We start from the raw sequence: 21,111 nt of genomic DNA, 5'->3' as shown, positions 1-21,111 counted from the left end.
TTTGTGATCAGCCTTACGCTGTGAGAGTACATTTTATAAGCAGTGGTGAGTGATGGATTCTTTCTCTTCTAACTGGACTTTGAAATTATTAATTTTAGTACCCTGTTAAGCTGTGTTTCCAAATTTTTGGAGGAAAAATAATGATTAGATAGCTGTATTACCAATACACATACTAGGAAATGATATTAGGTACTACTGTCAGATTTTGTGAGGGGAGGATTATGAGAGCAAGCACTTAAAAGCGCTTACTGGGATTTTTTTCTTTCTTTTCTAAAATACCAGGTAAAATTCAGCTGGAGATAAAAACAAGCAATCCCTCCCACTGCCCTGCCACACACACGCAGAAAAAAAGAAAGAAAAAAATGTTATAAATTAATGACAGTTTTCACTATGACAGTCACCATTTTATTTTAATAATAAGTAACTTAGCAAGAGTTTTACTACCACGATGAACTATGTAGGACTATCCTATTGTTGTGTTTAATATAGAGAATGAGAATATTTTATTCTTTCTTCAAAATATCACATTTAGGCAAAAAATATGATCACAGAAATCAAAGAGAATATGGAGGATAAAATATATCCTGTTGACGTTACAAAGCTCTATTTCAAATACAAGGACAGCATAAACCAAGAGTGCAAAGTTCAAGTGTTTTTGGAACGTCACAAGAATAACATTAAAGACCCATTCTTCACATGCACTTCGAAAACCTGAAGATACCCAACAAATTTGAGAAACATTCCCCATAAAACATTAGTGTTAGTAATCAAACCAGCAATACACAATTCTACATGACTTGCTCTTCTCAATTTATACTACTTGCTCTTCTGTTTTTATTGCACATATTTCAGTTCTTCCTTTTCTGTACACACTCAGTTTAAATAAAGCTGAGTTCTCCCCAGAGACTACACAAACCCAGCTTTGCATTGGATAGCCTGTTGATTTACTCCATCTGAGTTTAAAAAAATGACCTCTGCAATTATTGTAGAAACGCGAGCAAAAGCCGGGTGAGGTAACTGGGAAAGGATTTCAGGCACGAAACATTTTGCCTTATTTGGTAAATGTGGTTTGCAAGTCCCCAGCTGGTAACTTTGGTGAGATAATTGTGTGATGTGTTATGTACAATAAGGCCAAACTTTCATGTTTCTTTTTATCCATTGAATACAGTATTTAGCAATATTTGTTCCAATGTTCGTTGACCTTTAGTACAACTTAGATCAAAGGCAACAGAAGCAATTTTGTTTTTAAGACTTAAAAGGAGAGTTTTGTTTCCTTCTTACAGTTCCATCTGTTTGTTTCATAAAATTATTTATTTTGGCCAGGAGGATTATTTTTTATTAGTATTATTATCTACTTTCATTCATTCATTCAAAGCTGTGAATTCCTTTCTACTTGGGAAACAAATCCAAGTTTACTGCTGGGATTAATTTTCCTGCATCTATGTTCACATCTATACTCACACGATGTAGGCGTGCAGGAGCTGGCACGCTCTCTCTGTGTTTTATTTGGATTGTCCGGAAGTTGAGGAGCATAAAACACCCCCACACACCCGTTTTTTAAAGTCTGTCAGAAAGCTGTCAAAGCAGAGTTTTAGATAGGTATCTAAGATCAGGTAGAAATGCCAGAATGCCCATTTTGTGAACTGGTTTCCTTGGTATCTAATCAAATTATAGCACTCGTTGTCCTTTAACTGAGAAAAATGAATGACCTTGCTCTAGTAGGTATGGTGGAAGGTGTTTCATTATAAGCAGCATCTGTTACTCAAGGTTTGGTGCTTGCGTCCGCTAGTTTTGGGATGTTTTAATGTCAGTCTGAACCATAGAGGGGAGGGGGCCAGGGGAAGGAGGCACAAGTAGAGGCCAGGGCAGGATAATTGATGGCCAAATGTTTTGAGTTAAAACGCAACACAGTTTCCCAAAAACGGTTACTACCAGAGTTACCCGATACCTTTTTTGATAAGATAACTTATTCTGTAGGCAAGGAAATGCAGCCGATCAAACCTATTTCTATTTCAGCAAGGCCTTTAAAGCACTCTACGTGAGTCATTAGAATTTAGTTTAGATGGGAGTTAGTATAAGAAACCCGATCTGTCTAAGGAACTGGCTAATGGGGAAAGGGCAGTGAGGTTTGTTTATGGGAGAGATTGTCTGGTTAGAGAGAGGTTACTAATTAGAAGATCCCAAGGGGCAATTTGAGATCGGTATGTTGTTTTATTTTCAGTAATGACCAGGTAAAAAAAATCTGGTGTTGCTGACACAGCTTGGGGTTGCCGTAGGTTGGGGGTATGGCCAAGATAGAGGAGGAGGACTGGAGGATTGGGAAGAAAGTGTAAGATGAAATGACTGAGCAGGAGGAACTGAGGCTATTCAGTGGTCATGACACAGCTGCAAACCAAAACATCTGCTGTACCGATAAAAAGCTCAAGTGGCAATCTCTTTAGATATTATAGGCTTTAGGGATCTATCTCTGGTAGATAGAGAAGTACAAATTTTCTTTAGGTTTGCTTTTACTTATTTAAATCCTTGAGTTTTGGATTAAGTTTGTGAACTGTGAAACAGTTGTAAACTGCGTTTATAAATACATTTAATTACAAGGTGTTGGTCCTAGATCCTTTTTATCTGAGACTATATTGTCTAATCTGATATCTTAGTTAAACTAGTATTGACAGATGCAAGAACTGATAAATTAGGAGGCTAAGCTTAAAAAAAATATTGGTTTTATAATGGTAAATTTTGTTTGTGACAGTTGTAAGAAAAGTTGAAAATTTGAAAACTTTTTCAGATTAAGATATTCTACCATTCTATGATTCTATGATTAAATATTGTTTAAAATGTTTGTTATTTCATCTTGATTTTTGCTGTTTCCCTCTGGATTTCAGAGTCTGTGTATAGAGTCTTCTCTGAATTGACCCAGATCCTAAAATTTGGAGTAGCTGGATTGTTGCTTTATCAGCTGCAGCTGTCTACTTTTCCCTTTGTAATTTGCATTTAATGAAAATATATAGTATAAATATGATTTTTAAAATAGATCAAATTTATTTTCACTTTAAAATATAGCTATTCAAATAAATTTATGGAAATAGGAAGCTGTGAGAGACCTGCATCAGTTTGGTAATCTCTATTGAAATTATTTTTTTAAAAGTAGAAGATAATTGCTACAGTCTGCGGTATGACTAGCCACTGCTTCTTTTACGCTTCTGTATGTGAAATATTTGGGAAGTTTCAAATACAATGGTGAAGAGCCCAGTGCGCACACACTTCATCTTTTCAGGCAGTCTTATTTTCTTCTGCGGAAAGCCAAACCACTAAGCTGGGAGATACGTCTGGCTGAGCACCTGGACCCAGAGTGCTCAGTAAGCAAGTAATCTACTTGGGACAGCTCTTGTAATTCTGCAAATGCAGCAAAATTATTTTCTCATTGCAGTTTACTTCAGTTCAATAACTGTTTCATTCAAAGATGAGAAACTTTTAGGATGTTAACAGAAAAAAAAACAGAACAGTCCTAAAAGCTTGTTTCACTGCTAGTATATTCCTTTAAAAAACAAGAGCGAAAACCTAAACTCTCATAACTAAAAGATTATGGGCACAGTGATTAAAAACTGTCGGTTCAATCCATTAACTGCAGGTGTTTGTTAGTAAACCAGTTAATATTATGTGCAAAGTCGGTTTTAATAAATTCTGTTAAATGCATTCTTTCTGTTGAAAGTTAGTATGATTAACTGGCTGACTGACTAAAACCAGTTTTTGAAGCTGTGTTTTTTCTGCACTTTAATAAAATTCTAGTTTGCGTCCAAAAGAAAACAGATATAAATTACAGGTAAATAAATTAGTCCTCTATAGTAAATAGGAAATGTAATTTACTGTGTTCTGCCATAACATGTAAGAATTAAGGCTTAGAATAAATGTGTTAATTGGTGGAATTGCTTAAGTGAGTATGCAGTATATTTTTGTTGGAAAAAAAGAACCATTTGTTTTTAAAAAATCGACAGTTAGTAAAGGAAAAAAAAACCAAACTTAGGTAGCAAGTATCAGCCCTTCTCCTGGAAAACAACAAAAGAACATAAAAATGCAAGAAAACATGCACATTTTCTAATTAAATTAAGACTTTTTTTTTTTTTTTGCTAGTTTAAATCAGCCCACTGTAATCTGTGTCACAGGAAGGATTCAGGAAGGTTGCATCCTGACCCTGCACAGCTGCTAGAATCCTGCTGGACTCCTGAGCTGTGATTAAAAGTATGAGCGAGGACATTCACCTCCAGACTTCATTTCCAGTTCACAGGGGAACTGTACTTCTTATTGAGTGCTTCAAGGCATGGAGGATTTGGCAAATATTCTCAAGTTTAAAAAAAAAAAAAAAAACAAGCTTTTCTCAGTCTCAGTAGGATACAGTAGCTCCACTCATGTATGATGTCCTCTCTAGCCTTGCTCTCAGCCGCAGCATGGAGAGGATTACATTCCACACCTGAAAAACAGGTCTCAGGGCTGTTGATGAGACTCTTCAAGAAATCTCAAGGAGTATTTAAGAGAAATACAGGAAGTGGCCAATTGCCTGTGGCACAGAGCAGGACAGGACTTGGAGGAAGCAGAAAGTTTAGTATTCTGCTCCCTGCACAAACTCTAGGTCTTCATTCAGTTAGTCAAAGGCACCTACTCCCCTGCCCCCCTGCACTCAAAATAAGACTCCACCCTGAATTTTGGCATCCTTTATCAAACCAAATTCATCATGTTGTCAGAAAGGCAGCTGCATTCTCTTACCCTACAGGGATTACTTCAGAGTTGTGCTCATGGATGTTGCGTAGTGCCACAGCTGTACCAAACACTTAATACTTAAATCATGAGGCTTTTTACATGGGTATAAAGTGATCTGTTAATCTTATTCTGTTACCTGTTGGCATTTTCTTCAGCAGTCTTGGGGAAAATGAAGATCTCTTTCTGCATTGCTTCCCCTTCTTCTGTTGTGTATTTAAGATAAAAGCATAAAAATAGATCTATTATGTTTGGGCATTACTCTGATGATGTTGCATCTATGGGTCTTTATTCCACACCTGTGGCGGAGTTGCATTTTCTGTTCTAAATAGAAAATAATTTGATTGGGACACTTGGCTGTATCGCCATACATTTCCCTTCATCCAGTATCTTGTTCTCTCTGTGCAGCAGGTTCTGCAGGGGCCTGGGAATATACAAACTTGCACTCTCTTACCATTGTAGCAATTTTGCTTTTGGCAAAGCGAGCATAAAATAGCTCTGTTCCAAAGTGTAGTGATAGTAGCTAGAAAGTATCACTTCTGTACTGTAACAAAAGATGGGCAACACTACTTGAAACTTTAATGTCTTGGTATCTATACCAAGGGGAGCACCAAGATCTCCATCTTTCCACCAAATGAACCAGCTTCATTATTTCAGGATCTTTCAGGCTACAGTAGCCACCACAGAACCATTTGTTCCTGTGGAGCTTGCCAAGAAGGGGTGTTTTGATGAGAAGATCATCCCTCCCTAAGAAGTAAACTGAAAGCACTAGTTGATCTTACCACCACCACTGGGGAGGCATGACTCTTCAACCCAAAGTGATAGTTTGTGTTCCTTTATCAGTGTTGTAAGAGGGACTCTGAAAATAGATGCTTTCAAAACAAAACAAAATCACTTCTGACGTTAACCCCAGACTGTTTCCTTTTTTTTTTCTATCTGTAAACAGCACAGCTTCCAGTTGTGTGTATTAATCTAAAAACTTTCTCATAACACGCCTCAAGTTCTTCCTCGGATCAGCATTGTGGTCCCATTGCAATGACGTGGAAGGTGGCGTGGGACCATGAGCTGTGCTGAACATGCTGCTGATGTGCTGAAATCAGGGATCGGATGATTGGTTGGCATAGACAGGAGAGAGATTCCCAAAGAGTGTGTTTTAAAAAGAAATTACTACTTAAGAAAGAGATATTTTTATCTTCTGCTTTTAAAATAAAGCAGTGAGTATGTGACATTATAAGCTAGTCTGTCGGAATTGCTTTATTTGAGTGACATATTCTTTGCAGCGTTTGTGCATTTTCTTTGCTTTAAGTGCACAAAGGAAAGAAGATAGTTGCTAACTGTGTGCAGATGAAATGGCCTTTTCATACAGATGTTAGTTTACTGGTGTACTAGGACATTACTGAAATACACTTCATTTGTGAGGAGGTCTAGCATAGGAAAGGAGGCATGGAGAACCTCAAACAGCAGTGTGCCTCCATGGGGAGGAAAGAAAGCCATTGCTGATGGGAGGAACGGGGGCGAGGAGAGCAGCAATATGAGGTGCAGGATGCCAACAAGGCAGCTGCTCAGGGAATGGGGTGACGGCCACTTAGGGAGACAGAGGAACAGACAAAGAGAAGCAGCGATGCAGGAAAGGGGCAGTGGTGGAGACCAAGAGAAGTTGTTGACTAATGTAATACAGTTTTTAAAATTGGATGTGTTTTTTTAGTTGGGAAGAAGTTCACTGCTCTGTTACGATGAAAGTGAGCCTTACTGTCAAGTGCAAAGATCATGCTACAAAAGCTGTCATGCCTGTAGCAGCCCTGCACTGTGCTTATCCTCTGCATAGCTGGATACCATATCTTTAGCATTTCTGTGCACTTATGTTAGTAACTATAGAGTCAAGTCTATCTTCTCTGTCCTTAGTATGAGAAGCAGTGAATCAAGAAAAACAAACCTTTCTTCATTGCTGGTGCCGCATTGGATAACAGGTTGGTACAACTACTGGACTTGAAAGGCCAACTTCTAGCTGTCTAAACATGGGTGAAGCTGAGAGATTTGTCCCTGCTTAGTCCAGGTGCTGATGTGGAAGATTAGGCAAAAATTGGAGCTGCCTGTTCCCCATGGTTGAGATCAGTTCACTTCAGTATTATCCATTGTAAATGTTGCTTTTCTTCTGTCCGCACAGTCCACGTGTGGCACTGTTTGCATCAAAGAGTCAGATACAACCCACCAGACCTATGCAATGGTGTTATGTTTGTTTTTTCTTGAAAACCTTCTTTTATTCCTGTTCGTCCCACTTTGTCGTCTGAACTGGACTGAATTTGGTGCATATGGAAGTGAAGCAGAAACAATAAAAGGCATTGTATTTTTTTTTTTTTTTAATGAACTTTAGGAAGCTCTGTAAGCTTGTACTAGAACTACATAACGAGAAAAAAAATATTACTAATTTCTACTCATGTAGAGACTGTCTCCTCTCTGGTCTGATTTTGTAAGTGTTAATGTTAACAGTTTTCCATGGATAGTGTTGCCAGCTCAGTGACTTCGGCATTTTGAATATTCTAAATCACAACATATGTTATTGTTGATTGCCTGCTATTTTTGAAGAGTAGCAGGCCCCAAATCTGAGTTGGCTTCTTTCCTTTTATCATGTAAGTGATGGCTTAGGACTGGGTTGTATCTTGTGTTGTCATTTACTTTCTACTCGGCATATATAGCTGTATTGATTTCTAACAAATATCTGCATTGCTTATGACATGAGCAGTTTATTCCATATGACTTTTGATGAAGTATACAGAGTTAATTCAGTCTTCTTTCTGAATTCCTAAAGAGCATGGGTAACTTTCTTTTTTAAATCATTTAAGGTCACAAGCTTTTGTACAGGAACAGGAGACAATAAAACATTCTCAACTTCAGAAAACTATCCTAAACCTGCTTCAGAGAAGAGTAAAAAGTCAGTTTCTGCTGTTCTAGGGAACTTCATATTGTTTAAGCAGTAACATGCTAATATCCTAAGTAAGATATTCCAGCAAAAATACTTCATATTTAGTAGACAGTAAAAACAATAAGACTAGATTACGTGTGTAGACTTACCAGTCCTGCTGTTTGGGCAGGGATTTAACAGATTCCCAGACATCTAGCAGCTACTCCTGGAATCAGCAAATGCCAAATAAACTCGAGACAACTCTGCAGCTGAATAACAGGGAGTCTAATGTGTCCTGCTTTGTGACCTGCCAGTATTGGCAGGTTTGTACGTCTTTTCACAGCAGTGCTGGGAAGTTTTAGTATTTTTTTCCATTTCAAGAGAGAATTTTTTGGAGAGAAACAAATGACAAATGAAAAAAACAAATTTTGGAGATAAACAAATGAACACATTTGTTCATTTAGTAGTAACTACTGCTTAATTTGAACAGAATTTTAGATCTCATAGAAATAGTGAAATTTTTCTGCTTTTTTTTTTAGTCTTCACCGGTAAGTACCTTCTGTTTGCACACATCTGATAGAATTACATAAGGAAATATTAGGAAATGGCTGTAGGTTTCTCCTCTTCCAGGAAACACTTTTGAAAGTACCTGATATTTGGATCTCTCAAGGCATTACAGAGGGAAAGGAAAATTTTTCTTCAGAAGTTTATGAACCTGAAAGTAAATTATCTCTTGGAGGGTTATTCAGTATTTCACACAGATGTGAACTCCATCCTAAACTTAAATTAGTTTTGGGTTGTTTAAAGTATGTTTTTAGTTTTATGCATAACTTACCTGATTTTAATTGAGGTTACTTTTTAAACTGCAGTTTTTAATATCTGTCTTCATAGCTTTAATGCTGCTAAACACTCTTGTATTCCTGGTTTATTTCCTTGTTATACAGCATAGTTGCAATATGTTCTTTTTATTATCGTTATTTGCGTCTTACACTATATTCTTTTCTGGATATTCATGGTTTGCATATGGTTGTTCTTTTTTAGCAATGAATTTATTTAAAGATTTATAGTTGTTACAACATTTAATTTTCTACATGATGCATTCAGCTTCAATTTGGAAGTGTTTTCACTAGCAGTTATGAGTAACATAAATTCATAATTTACGACTATATTAACCCTATTTTATATTGAGCAGCAATCATTTATTTATAAACTATGATTTAACTTTATTCCACTTCATATTATTTGCTAACAATACATAAACAATGCCCTTTAACCTCCTAGCTTTCTCACAGATTTGGAGAAACCCTATAGCCTCACGACACATTAAATTCTGATTGGGAGGAGGAGGAGGGAAGGAGTTTTATATACCCTTTTCACTTTTCCTTTTGGAAAATCTCTCTTGGCCTTATCTTGAACTGTGAGCATTCACATAACAAATCAAAATTTCTACCAAAAAGAAATCCCCCCATCCAGGCATCTATCAAAATGCAGTCTGTGGTCTCAGATGCCGATGATAATTTAAATTTTATTAAAACCAAACAAAAACCACCACCCTGCAACCCACCAACCACATCCATGAGAATTCTAAGCAAAATATCAAGCAAAATAAAATGGAAGATGAATTTATTTCTTTTCTCCTCAGAAGAGAAGTTGTGAGACTCTGAGATGTCACATTTTCCAGGAAATGCGTAGGATCTGAGCTCAAATCAGTCTTTCCAAGACTAAGTTTAGTTTCTTTCTAGTCTACAGTTCTACTTGTCTTTGTCCTACTACTTAGTAAGAGCTGATCCCCCAAATTTACAACTCCAAACAAAATTCCAATAACTTTGTAGAAATACATTTTGAATTTTTGTTTAGAAGGTAATGAAAAAGGTGACTTTGCAAAATATATTTGACACCTAAAACTCCAGCAATGAACCATCTCCAGTGTGTTGTTATACCAACATTTTTGCAGTTGTTGTCAGAGAAAAGGAAAGGGGACGTGGCTTTATTGATCTCAGAGGAGTTCACCATTGCCTTCAGTTTCTTCCACTGGCAAATGTGTCTGACTTGATCGATATTGGATTCTTACTATTGTATTTCTGTGCCAGTTTCTACAGTTTCTGCATCTCAGCTTGAGTTGGTGAGAAAAATATGTACTAATTTTGGGTGGGGGGAAAAAAGAAATCATCACAGCCATGTTTCACAATGTTCACTTGTTTCCTAATTAAGTGAGGGATTCTCATTGAAATTTTTTCTCCACATAGTTTTTTTTGCAATGTTTTCTATTTTCATTTCCTTTCTTGATCCTTTTAAAATCACCTCTTACAAAACATGTTTATTTTATGGTTGCGCAAGGATATTGTTATTGAAAATGAATGTGAACTAAATGCACAGGGTTTTTTTGTTTTAAAGATTAGCATGTTAAAGTTTAAATAAGAATTCTGGGACAAACAAAGAGTTAAAATATTTTATTTAGGGACAGATGTAATTTTTAGCTAGGATATGCTAGTAGACAAGTATAGCACCAAAAGTCATTACAACTAGAAAAAATGGAAAGCAATGGGAAGGATGGCAAAGGCTCTTTATGAAAAATAAAGAGGAATAATTTATATAATAATTCTGAAGATACATATAACACTTTTGACGTAAAATACTGGACACAAAGTAGTGGCAAACTTAGACCATTAAAAAAAAAAATCCTGATTTTTTTGATGTTCCCACTAGAAAAGAGAAGTCACCTTCAAAATACAATAACACTTTCTGCTTTATATCAAAAAATACAATGTGTGGTTAAAATTTGTAGGAGTCATGCCAGTGATTTGTTGCATGCATATGATTAGTTACCGCATGGAACCAAAATCTTTCTGAACAGGAAAAAAATTATCTGACTCAACTGAGTCACCTTTTCAATAATTGATGTCTGATCTTTTCACAGCCATAGATTTCTGTGAAACGAGGGATAGGAGAACATCTTTTGAGTTAAACTTCTAACTGGCACGTCTATAATTAGTGGTATCTTGAGCAAAATTTATTTCTGAAAAGGTAATTTTCTCTTTTTGGAGATTATCTAATCAGTTTTGAAATAAAACTATAGAGGAAAACTAAACAGAGAGAACGAAACCAGGAATTAAACCTGGATCTGGTATTACATGACTTGACTCTGTCAAGAGGGTACTGGAAGTTAGTGAGACTCCATTACATGCTAGAAGCTGAGTGTTTGGTTAAGAGCTTTCCTAATGGGTTTGTTAGAAATTTGAGCCATTGAAAACTAAATATTTTTGAACTCATTTAAGGCTTAGTGACCTGATGTATCTGAGAATGGTTAATCAACTATAGAGAGACATTTACAGTGCTTAGAATCTGCAGAACGCGATCTCTACAAAAGCTATTGATGACTTATACATCAGTGTAAAATATTTCAGGGATTAGTATTTTGTAATTTGTCTTTTTCTGTTGCACCCTCTTAATTATCTCACATGATTTTTTTATATGTTCTAGCTGATATTTTGACAGAAGTGACTGGTAAGTTTCCAGGGCAAAGAGGAAGGATAAGGATTCCTTGCAGGAAGGATGTGCGAGGAAGAAAGATAGCTGGAGGCTGAAGGGAGTAAGAGACATAGTACAGAGGTCTGGAATAGCATCTTTCTAATGGCCGCGTACCTTATGCTTTGTGTCATGGCTGGTACTGTCTGTCCTGGTAACAGTACAGCACGAGCTTTCTTATCCAGCCACATCTCTTCTCCTTGGGGTTTGATCCAATGTGGAATCTAGAGGCAGAAGCAATCCTCTGTCTCCTAAGTTTTGAGGAGATAGTTTTGCATGGAAACTTTCTTTATAAACTTCCTGGCTTGTGGAAAAGCAGGATTCTCAGTCTCACAGGCACAGATTGCTGGGACCAGGATTCAGATTATTAATTTGGGCAGCAGCTGTGTGCAAGAGTATTTTGAGGGTTGCAGAAGAAAAGACTAAAGCTGGAATGAGATAAGTCTGTGACTCCACTTGGGATGTGCCTGTGTGCTGTGAGTCACCAGCTGAGTGTGCGAGGTGAGTTATCTTGGCATAAACCAAAGTGTTTCTTCTCTTCCAGAAAATGAATCACCTGCTTCTGAGTGTATCTTTTTTTTGGTCAATTTTTATGAAGTAAACAGTTTTCAGAGGCTTCAGAACATTCAAGTATGTGGGTTTTACTGGCATAGCAGAGGACATTTCAACTGAAGGGAACTCACTCACCTGTTGGGGCCAGTATTTTTTAGATTTTTCCCAGAAACACGTCTGAGTGATCAGTACAGTGCCAGAAACACTGTCCTACTGGCACTGCACCCTTATTCCCAGAAGTATCACCAAATAAAGACACTAATGCAGTGAAAACTGCCAAGTGATCTTTATTCTCAGTCCACTTCTGTTTATTCTCCTTACTTTGTCCGCTTCCAGCTTTGAAGGGAGAAATTTTGTTGTGTTAAAATCTGGGAAAAAAAGGAAGAAGTTAATAGGATGTGCTGTCCCTGGAAACACTGTGCTTGGACTAGAAGTTGTCCTGGTATCAAGGAAGCCCCAAATTGTTAGTTTTCTCTTTAATTTAACTAGTGTAAAAACTGTGAAGGTAGTGGTGGAGCGGATCACTGTTACAGCAGAGAGGTACAGTCTGGGAGGGGGCAGGCAGTGCTAGTAGAAGACCAAGAGAGCCTTCAAATTCTGTGGGTCCTCACGAATGGTACCATGGAGTTCTTCATGAAACTTCATGTGAGATACAAGATGCCTCGCCACCACACCACCACAAACAAAAAATAGTTTATTTGAATATTTTTTCTGTCTTGTTCTGGGGGAGTTGTATCTGTTTAGATGTGATAATTTACTTTTTGTGTTTTCCTTTTTATGTATAAAGAGAATAGATAATGTGATATGTAAGTCACGGGTTTTGTTATAGATGTTAGCACAAAATTTAAGCAGCTGGATTTGGTGCATTGGGAATTGCATTAAATGTGTGAATGGATCCCTCTTGGCATTGACATGCATTTGACATGCTGTATGGTAGAACGGGAGCTATTTCAGATGACCACATCCCATTTTCACACCTTTCTCTTTGACTCTCACCAAGCAGCTTAGACTTCAGACTCTTTTCCAGCTCTCGTTAGTAAAAGTTATGTTAATATGTTAATGTGAGCTCAAGTGCCTGACCAGACATAGGATCATCCATTACCTGTGTATCAGCTTGATTCTGAGTTCATGAGGCAAGAGGAATACCTACGACTCGTATCATAAATCTATTAGAGAAGGAGTTGGTGCTAACTCAGCTGGGCTGAGTGATTCCCAGTCTGACACAGGTAATCCTGCAGGAGCTTTGCCTGTGGCTTCATGTCTCGTTCCTTCAGTCCGGCCTCTGAGGCAGCAAAGGCAAGCATGATGTCAAGCCCAGGTGTGCAACAAATGTCATCTGCACCCAGGCCTCATTGTCAAAGGCCATGGCAAGTTACTTTTTGAAGTAGATGGTTTCCTGGACAGTGTATCCACCATTGAATTGGAGCAGCCTGTGACCAAAGGCTTCAATATTGTGATTGATCCCAATTTTCAATGATATGGGAAAGAAGAAAAAAAAAGTAATTCTCTTTGCAGTTTTCATTGCATCAGCTGCATTTGCCCTTGACTCGGGGATTTCCTCAAGATGGTGACTTTGCCATCTGTGTCACTTGTATTTTAAAATAATCCAGATCATTTTTTAGTCCAGCACCTTAACATCATGCAACTAACTGCACCTTTTATTCAAAAGGTACGTACCTGGGGTGTATGATCAACTGAACTTGATTTCTGTTTGTGACTGAAGGATATGCTGAGATAATTGGGTTTCTCTTGCCTAATCATAAAGACCTGGCACTTGAGTATTCCCCAGGAAAACTGGGGCTGTGGACCTAACCTGTGATTTCATAGAATCATGGAATCATTTAGGTTGGAAAAGACCTTTAAGATCATCAAGTTTAACCATTAACCTAGCACTGCCAAGTCCACCGCTAAACCATGTCCCAAAGCACCACATCTACACATTTTTTTTAAACACCTCCAGGGATGGTGACTGCACCACTTCCCTTGGCAGCCTCTTCCAATGCTTGACAACCCTTTCAGTGAAGAAGTAGTTCCTAATATCCAATCTAAACCTCCCCTGATTCAACTCGAGGCTGTTTCCTCTTGTCCTATGGCTTGTTACTTGGAGAAGAAACCGACACCCACCTCTCTACAACCTCCTTTCAGGTAGTTGTAGAGAGGGAGAAGGTCTCCCCTCAGCCTCCTTTTCTCAGAATCACAGAATCATATAGGTTGGAAAAGACCTTTAAGATCATCGAGTCCAACCGTAAACCTAACACTACCAAGTCCACCACTACACCATGTCCCTAAGCACCTCATCCAAACGTCTTTTAAATACCTCCAGGGATGGCAACTCCACCACTTCCCTGGGCAGCCTGTTCCAATGCTTGATAACCCTTTCTGTGAAGTAAAATTTCCTAATATCCAGTCTGAACCTCCCCTGGTGCAACTTGAGGCCATTTCCTCTTGTCCTATCACTTGCTACCTGGGAGAAGAGACCAACCCCCACCTCTCTACAACCTCCTTTCAGGGAGTTGTAGAGAGCAATAAGGTCTTCCCTCAGCCTCCTTTTCTCCAGGCTAAACAACCCCAGTTCCCTCAGCCGCTCCTCATCAGACTTGTGCTCTAGACCCTTCACCAGCTTCGTTGCCCTTCTCTGGACACGCTCCAGCACCTCAATGTCTCTCTTGTAGTGAGGGGCCCAAAACTGAACACAGGATTCGAGGTGTGGCCTCACCAGTGCCGAGTACCTCAATACTCTATCTTTCACAATGTCTTTCTTGTAGTGAAGGGCCCAAAACTGAACACAGGATTCGAGGTGCGGCCTCACCAGTGCCGAGTACAGGGGGACGATCACTTCCCTACTCCTGCTGGCCACACTATTTTTGATACAAGCCAGGATGCCATTGGCTTTCTTGGCCACCTTGGCACACTGCTGGCTCATATTCAGGTGGCTGTCAACCAACACTCCCAGGTCCTTTTCTGCTGGACAGCTTTCCAGCCACTCTTCCCCAAGCCTGTAGCGTTCCATGGGGTTGCTGTGGCCCAAGTGCAGGACCTTGCACTTGGCCTTGTTGAACCTCATACAGTTGACCTCGGCCCATCGATCCAGCCTGTCCAGGTCCCTCTGCAGAGCCTTCCTACCCTCAAGCAGATCAACACTCCAGCCCAACTTCTTGTTGTCTGCCAACTTACTAAGGGTGCAGTCGATCTCGTTGTCCAGATCACTGATAAAGATATTAAACAGAACTGGCCCCAATACTGAGCCCTGGGGAACACCACTTGTGACCGGCCACCAGCTGGATTTAACTCCATCCACCACCGCTCTTTGGGCCCGGCCATTCAGCCAGTTTTTTACCCAGCAAAGAGTACACCCGTCCAAGCCATGAGCAGCCCGTTTCTCCAGGAGAATGCTGTGAGAAACAATGTTAAAGGCTTTACTGAAGTCCAGATAGACAACATCCACAGCCTTTCCCTCATGCACTAAGCAGGTCACCTTGTCATAGAAAGAGATCAGGTTGGTCAAGCAGGGCCTGCCTTTCATAAACCCATGCTGACTGGGCCTGATCGCCTGGTTGTCCTGTACGTGCCATGTGATGGCACTCAAGATGATCTGTCCATAACCTTCCCTGGCACTGAGGTCAGGCTGATAGTCCTGTAGTTCCCTGGGTCCTCCTTCTGGCCCTTCTTGTAGATGACGGGCCCTTCTTCAGTCCCACAGAAGTTGGTTTCTTGGCTACTCAGTCATTTGGTGAATCCTGCTTTCTGTCTTGTCTCTTTCTTTAAAGAATGTGTTTGGGAAAGGTTTTGGAAGATTCGTATGCCTTCTTTTCCCTTGCTAGGCAAAATACAAGCTTTTCTTTTTTTCTTTTTTCCTTTTTCTTTTTGCCTTTTTTTCCTCATATCTGCATAGCTGCAGTTAAATAAAGAACGGCATTGGGATTTTTTTCTGTATGGTTAATATTTTGCTGCGTCAAGTGCCTTCTTTTCCCTATGATGTCTTTTGAAGATATTTCTACTGTGAGGTAATGAGAACATTAAATTGTGCATATTTTTCATACTAAATATATTTGAACTTCTTGCAGGATAGAAAATATACAATGTGTTTTATAACCTAGTATAACTACCATTGTGAACTTTAGTCACTGGAGCTAATCAGTAAGTGGTTTACTGTTACAGCTAGTTGATAAGTTTTCATTCATGGCATTAAATTCTTCCTTTTTCTTATTTCTCTGACTGACCTGACTTTCTCATGTTATGACAAAGAAAAACAGGGTGGTGCTACAATGCAGGCTAGTTATTTGTTTTGTATATAACTATTTCTAGGGAGAAAGGGGTCAGGAAAAGAGTCACTACAGTTCTGAAGATGATCTGTTGTTACTGCAGTATGTCCAGTAATTAGTTTTTCCACCTTTAATAGCTTTTGCACATGTGTAAGTAGGACTGGTTGTCTTGAGCCTTCTTTGTTTTCTCAAAATAGTCAACTTGTTAGTCGTTAGAAAGAAACGTTAGGACTTACCTAAGATTGTAAAAGTCACTGGCAGAGGGTTGCTTTTAATTAGAGGATATATAATTTTATAATTAAAAGTTGTATTTTTATCATTATTAATACTCTGGTAGGATATTTAATTTAATACCTTCTCCTGTTTCCTGAAATTTGGCCCTTCCTGAAACATGGAAAAGCTTTTGAGAAAGCTGTCCTTTTCTTAAATTTCAAATTTAAATTTCAGAATATCTGATTTTAAAAATTTTGAAGTATAAATTGTAAATTAGATTACAGAAAATAATATGTTTCTTACTTTACTCATAGCAGCAGCTTTCTTTTGTATTATCATGTATTAAAGTAGTCTTACAGTAGAAATGTGAGGATTGTCTGCACATGATAGGAAAAACTTGAGTGGGAAAAGAAAAAGGCAGGATAACTCTTCTAAATGAGACAAGCTTAAATATTCAGACACATCAAAACATTATTGGAAACAGACTTTTGGACCAATTTCCTTTTGCAACCACATGTGTGCTTTTCCATCATCCTCATATTTTAAGAGTGTGGGTGGAAAATAAGCATATATTAGTCTTAAATACAAAGAATAGGCCTATATCATCATCAAATTTGTTATACTCACCTACCTCTTCCGCAATGTTTTTATTCAGCAAAGACAATGTGACAGGTAGGTGCATTTATAAAGCTTGGGGAAGATTATTTTGCATTAAATGTCTTCTTAGCAAGATACCACCTACATAAAACCTCATGTATATTTATTATGGGAAACTATGTGAGTCTGTTGTATAGGTTTATTATTTATGGGAAAAATTGCTTAATATTGCATTTAATAATTGAATCAGCCTTCCTAGTATCTTCAGGCCCAATTCAGAATTAAACCTTAAAAACATTGGAACCAACAAAAATAGCTTTATAACCAGGCATATTTTGGCACCTATTCTTTTTTTTTTAAATTTAAGTTAGCTGTGGTATTTAGTCAAATACTTTACTTGGCAATGTTTTGTTTTTCAGGATGGGAAGAAGAAGTTTGACAAGGAAAGTGAGAAATATTATTCCATCCTAGAGAAGCACTTAAATTTATCAGCAAAGAAGAAAGAATCTCATTTGCAAGATGTAAGCACTAAACACACCCTTACCCAGTTTCACATTTGCATAGAGATCATGATAACAAAATGGTTCTCTTCAAGACATGCTGTATTTTGTTAATGTGAAATTGCGATGATTTCTTGTAGTCAATGCTTGTTGTGAATATAAATTATTGAGTGGGATTATGACCCTAATACGAGTTAAATGTTTTAACAAGACAATGTTCTACATGTCCAACTTTGTGTATTTCAAGTACAGCTCATGTTTGTTGGTTGCAACAACAGAATTATATTATCACAATAAAAATGTGAATTTTATGAGCTATATGTGGAATATTTAGAAGTCAAATAATTAATTGCTGGTTTTGCTATTTAATTTATTACTCTAAATTATGCTTCTCTTTCACATAAATTTTCATCTGGGAGTCTGAACTGAGACCACCTTAATGATGCTTTTTTATGCTTATTTTTCCTCTTTTCCACCTTATTCTGAGATTGCAGCATCATGCCCTGAAATTGTATCCACAACTTCAGCTTTGAAGAATCTGTATGGCTAATTCTTTCCTCTTAAAAAAAAAAAAAGACAGACCATGAAGACTTCTAGTTTAACAGGAGGATTCCAGGGCTTTTCAGTATGCTGGTAAAAATAATTATGATTTGTCTTTAAGGCAAATTACAGTAAAACCAGCAATTTGATATCAGTGACACTTTGGAATTTGTGGCAACAGTAGTTTAAAATTATTTTGATAGGATTACTGTTGTCACGGTGACTCTTAAATCATGGGGATTAGTTTGCTGATGGGAGTTTTAACAGAAGATGTGACCATCACATAGTCACAAATTGTAGGATTTTTTTTTTCATGTTTACCAATCATACTATAATTTGAATTAAATAAGGCTTAGCAATTCAAAATTTGTAATAATGTTTATACTCCTGAATTGCCATAGCTGTCTATATAATAATCAGTCTAGGTAACGCATTAGTTATGTAGGATTGGTTAATTGTTCCACTTGTATGTCAAAGTTTTATATGTACAGCTTTCACTTTTCCTAAATATCTTGTATATTGTGAAAAAGCAGTTCTGTTAGAGGCTAAGCACCAGCTGAGAAAAAAAAAAAATTCTTACCAAAATGCGGAAAAGTGAACTTAAGCACCAGTTTACTCTAGAACGTAAATAAAATAAAAGATTTTACTCTTGAAGCACAAGAATAATTACAGTCTAAAAACAGCAACTGAATTGAAAAGTAACAACTGTGAATCTAATAAACTGTGGTAGAATAACAATGAATTTGGCTCAAGTATATAAGCTAATGGAAAACCAGAGTAAATTTTTCCACTGTGTCCTTAAGTGACATCTCTGGATTTAAAATCTTGTAACTGAGGCTGAGTTTTTTTGCTTTTCTGGATGCCCCACTTGTAAAGCATATAGGGCATAACTTGTCATTTCTGTCTTCCCTGGTTTTAGGCAGCTATAGGTGTGCTGAATCAGCAACATAGACCCACCATAAGTAGAAGGTACAATAGCAAATCAGTACCAAAAATGCTAACAAGGGAGACTTTTGGCCTGTATCTGTATCATAAATAAAAGAAGGCGAAGCACCAATTCCTGGCCCAAAATCCGAGTAATAGCTGTTGACTCATATCCAGAATGGTTCAGGTGAGCCCATTTATAGCCCATATGTCCAGGACAGACTTCGTTGGAGCAGCCCACAGCAGAGCCAGGGCCTGAGCAAAGAACCAAGCAGTGCTGGCAGCTGGGGCTTTAGTTCTTAATGCAAGTAAAGGGAAGTCCTTGCCTCAAGCCGACATCATGCATTTAGTGAGATGGGAATACCGTTTTTTGACTGCTACTGTCACACTGAAGAATGCTTCTTTTTTAACCCTCTGTTTCTTTGAATTGTTGAGGTTTCTTGGTACCTCATCACATTATGTGGGTTAAAGAGTACTGAGAGCAAGGAGTAGTTCTCATACTGTATTGGGCTATTTTACATATCTCACTTGAGTGCAATTGAGAGCACCTTAATTAGGCATCTAAAGTTTGATGGTCTGAACATATTCTATAGAGAGTGGTTTGCATATATTCATCTAATTGAAATGTGTTGAATATTTTAAGAGCCTGCAAGACTGCTTATGCAGTTTACATAGATGATTAGACTTTTTTTCCTTTAGCATCAGAAAGAAACTTTATAATACTGTCTTTTCACTGCCTACAGAAATCCGCAGTGGAGCAGAAAATGGTCAGAACTGAGTGATATGAAAAAGTTAATAAACTCCTGATTTTATTTCTCTGAAATCTGTTCCAGAATCAGTCATAAATATAGAGCAAAGGCTTCAGTCTCCAAGCTTATGTGAAGTTCTGGTATATGTTTTAATGAAATCCTACATCAATGAAAAGATTACTCACTATAACTAGATATCATGCAAGCAGAGACTCAAAATCATATCCATCAAATCTTTTTATTTTTTACATGCAATTTGAAGTCATAGAAAAATGTGTGAAAATCCTTTCAGCTTTTGAAACTTTAAAATCACTTTCAAAGTGCTTCGTATATATCTGAATCCTCGGTGTTCACAGAAATTCATAAGCTACTGCAGAAGATATATTTTGGAAATTATGATTTAGTCCCTGTACACTAGTGGTGATTATGGCCTTAATTTAGGAACCCATCCATATTTGAGATGGCACTTTGTTGTCGTAAGTATCATTACAACTACAATCTGCTTAAATGCTGTTCAGAATAGAGATGGATTTAATTAGGTGTTTAAATACTTATTCTGAGTCGAAGCCTGAAAGAGCTCATTTCTAAAACTAGATTCTATTATTTGCTTACAATTAAATGTGAGAGCTGAGGTCTGTTTCAAGTGCTTATTGACTGCACTGCTGTGGGCGAGGGCTTGCTGGATCATGTCCCAGAGTGGGGGCACCTGGTTCTGTCCAGCTATGTAGCATTGCCTTTGTGATATATTTTTTGTGAAATAAAACTATTAACACAGAGCATCAAAGAAAACAGTAGCTGAATGCACTATATGAATGGCACATGGCAGAGTTAATTCTCTGGTAAAGCACTTGATTATTGGAATTTTGAGTGCTTGATTTCTGCTTCATAATATTAGGGTTTGTACTTAATTTCCTGATTAGTTTTTTTATAGGGATGGGAAGGAAATGCTAGTACTGAATAATCTGAAACATATCGTTGAAGCCCATACTTTGAAGTAGTGCTAGACCACTGCGCTAGGGAAGTGGATCAATATTAAGAGCCTGTGTGGCTGAACGACAATAGTAGCATGTCTTTAACTAAAGAAGCGATGTTCATTATATGTGGTGCTGTTGATGACCAAGTCCTGCCTGAAGGAAAACACTGACTTTTTGCATTTATATGGTTAAAAGTACTAAACCTCTTTTATGACGGGTTTGCTCTTTTAATGTTTGCTATCAAGCAAAGGCAACATCTAGCTTTTCCAATGTTCCCATATTTGTTATTTTTAATGCCAGAATTGAACTAGAGAATACACAGAAGTATACTGCTATATTTTAACTGGCATACATCAAAAGTAGCTGAACTGGTTTTACTCATATTGCTGATACTTGATAAAATTTCTTTTTGACCTAAGACCAAAACCTAATTCATCCAGCCCAAAAGGGATTTGCTTGAGAAAATGATTTGTTACAAAGAAGGATGAATTCAAATGGAATCTGCATCTCTTTTCTAGGTGTTATCCACATACTACAGTGCTTGTCTGTTAGGTCCCTCCCCCATGGCTTGTTTAAATTGAGAATAAAAACCTATTACTCTTTATCAGCTGATAAGAGTTAATTCTTTAG

At 37.7% G+C, this 21,111-nt stretch overlaps 1 protein-coding gene across 2 annotated transcripts in view; it reads left to right on the top strand.

Annotated features, from left to right (window-relative positions):
• Positions 1–21,111, top strand: part of ARHGAP42 (Rho GTPase activating protein 42) — a 173,129-nt gene that overhangs the window by 93,714 nt on the left and 58,304 nt on the right. For both annotated transcript variants that reach the window (XM_072850669.1, XM_072850668.1), the window contains exon 5: positions 17,214–17,315. In XM_072850669.1, the coding sequence (XP_072706770.1) occupies positions 17,214–17,315 (102 nt within the window). The remainder of the gene's footprint in view (positions 1–17,213; positions 17,316–21,111) is intronic.

This window comes from Ciconia boyciana, chromosome 1 (genome assembly GCF_034638445.1).
Source record: "Ciconia boyciana chromosome 1, ASM3463844v1, whole genome shotgun sequence".
NCBI lineage: Eukaryota > Metazoa > Chordata > Aves > Ciconiiformes > Ciconiidae > Ciconia > Ciconia boyciana.
The sequence above is the reverse complement of the archived record's forward strand: the minus strand, read 5'-3'. Positions and strand labels throughout refer to the sequence as shown.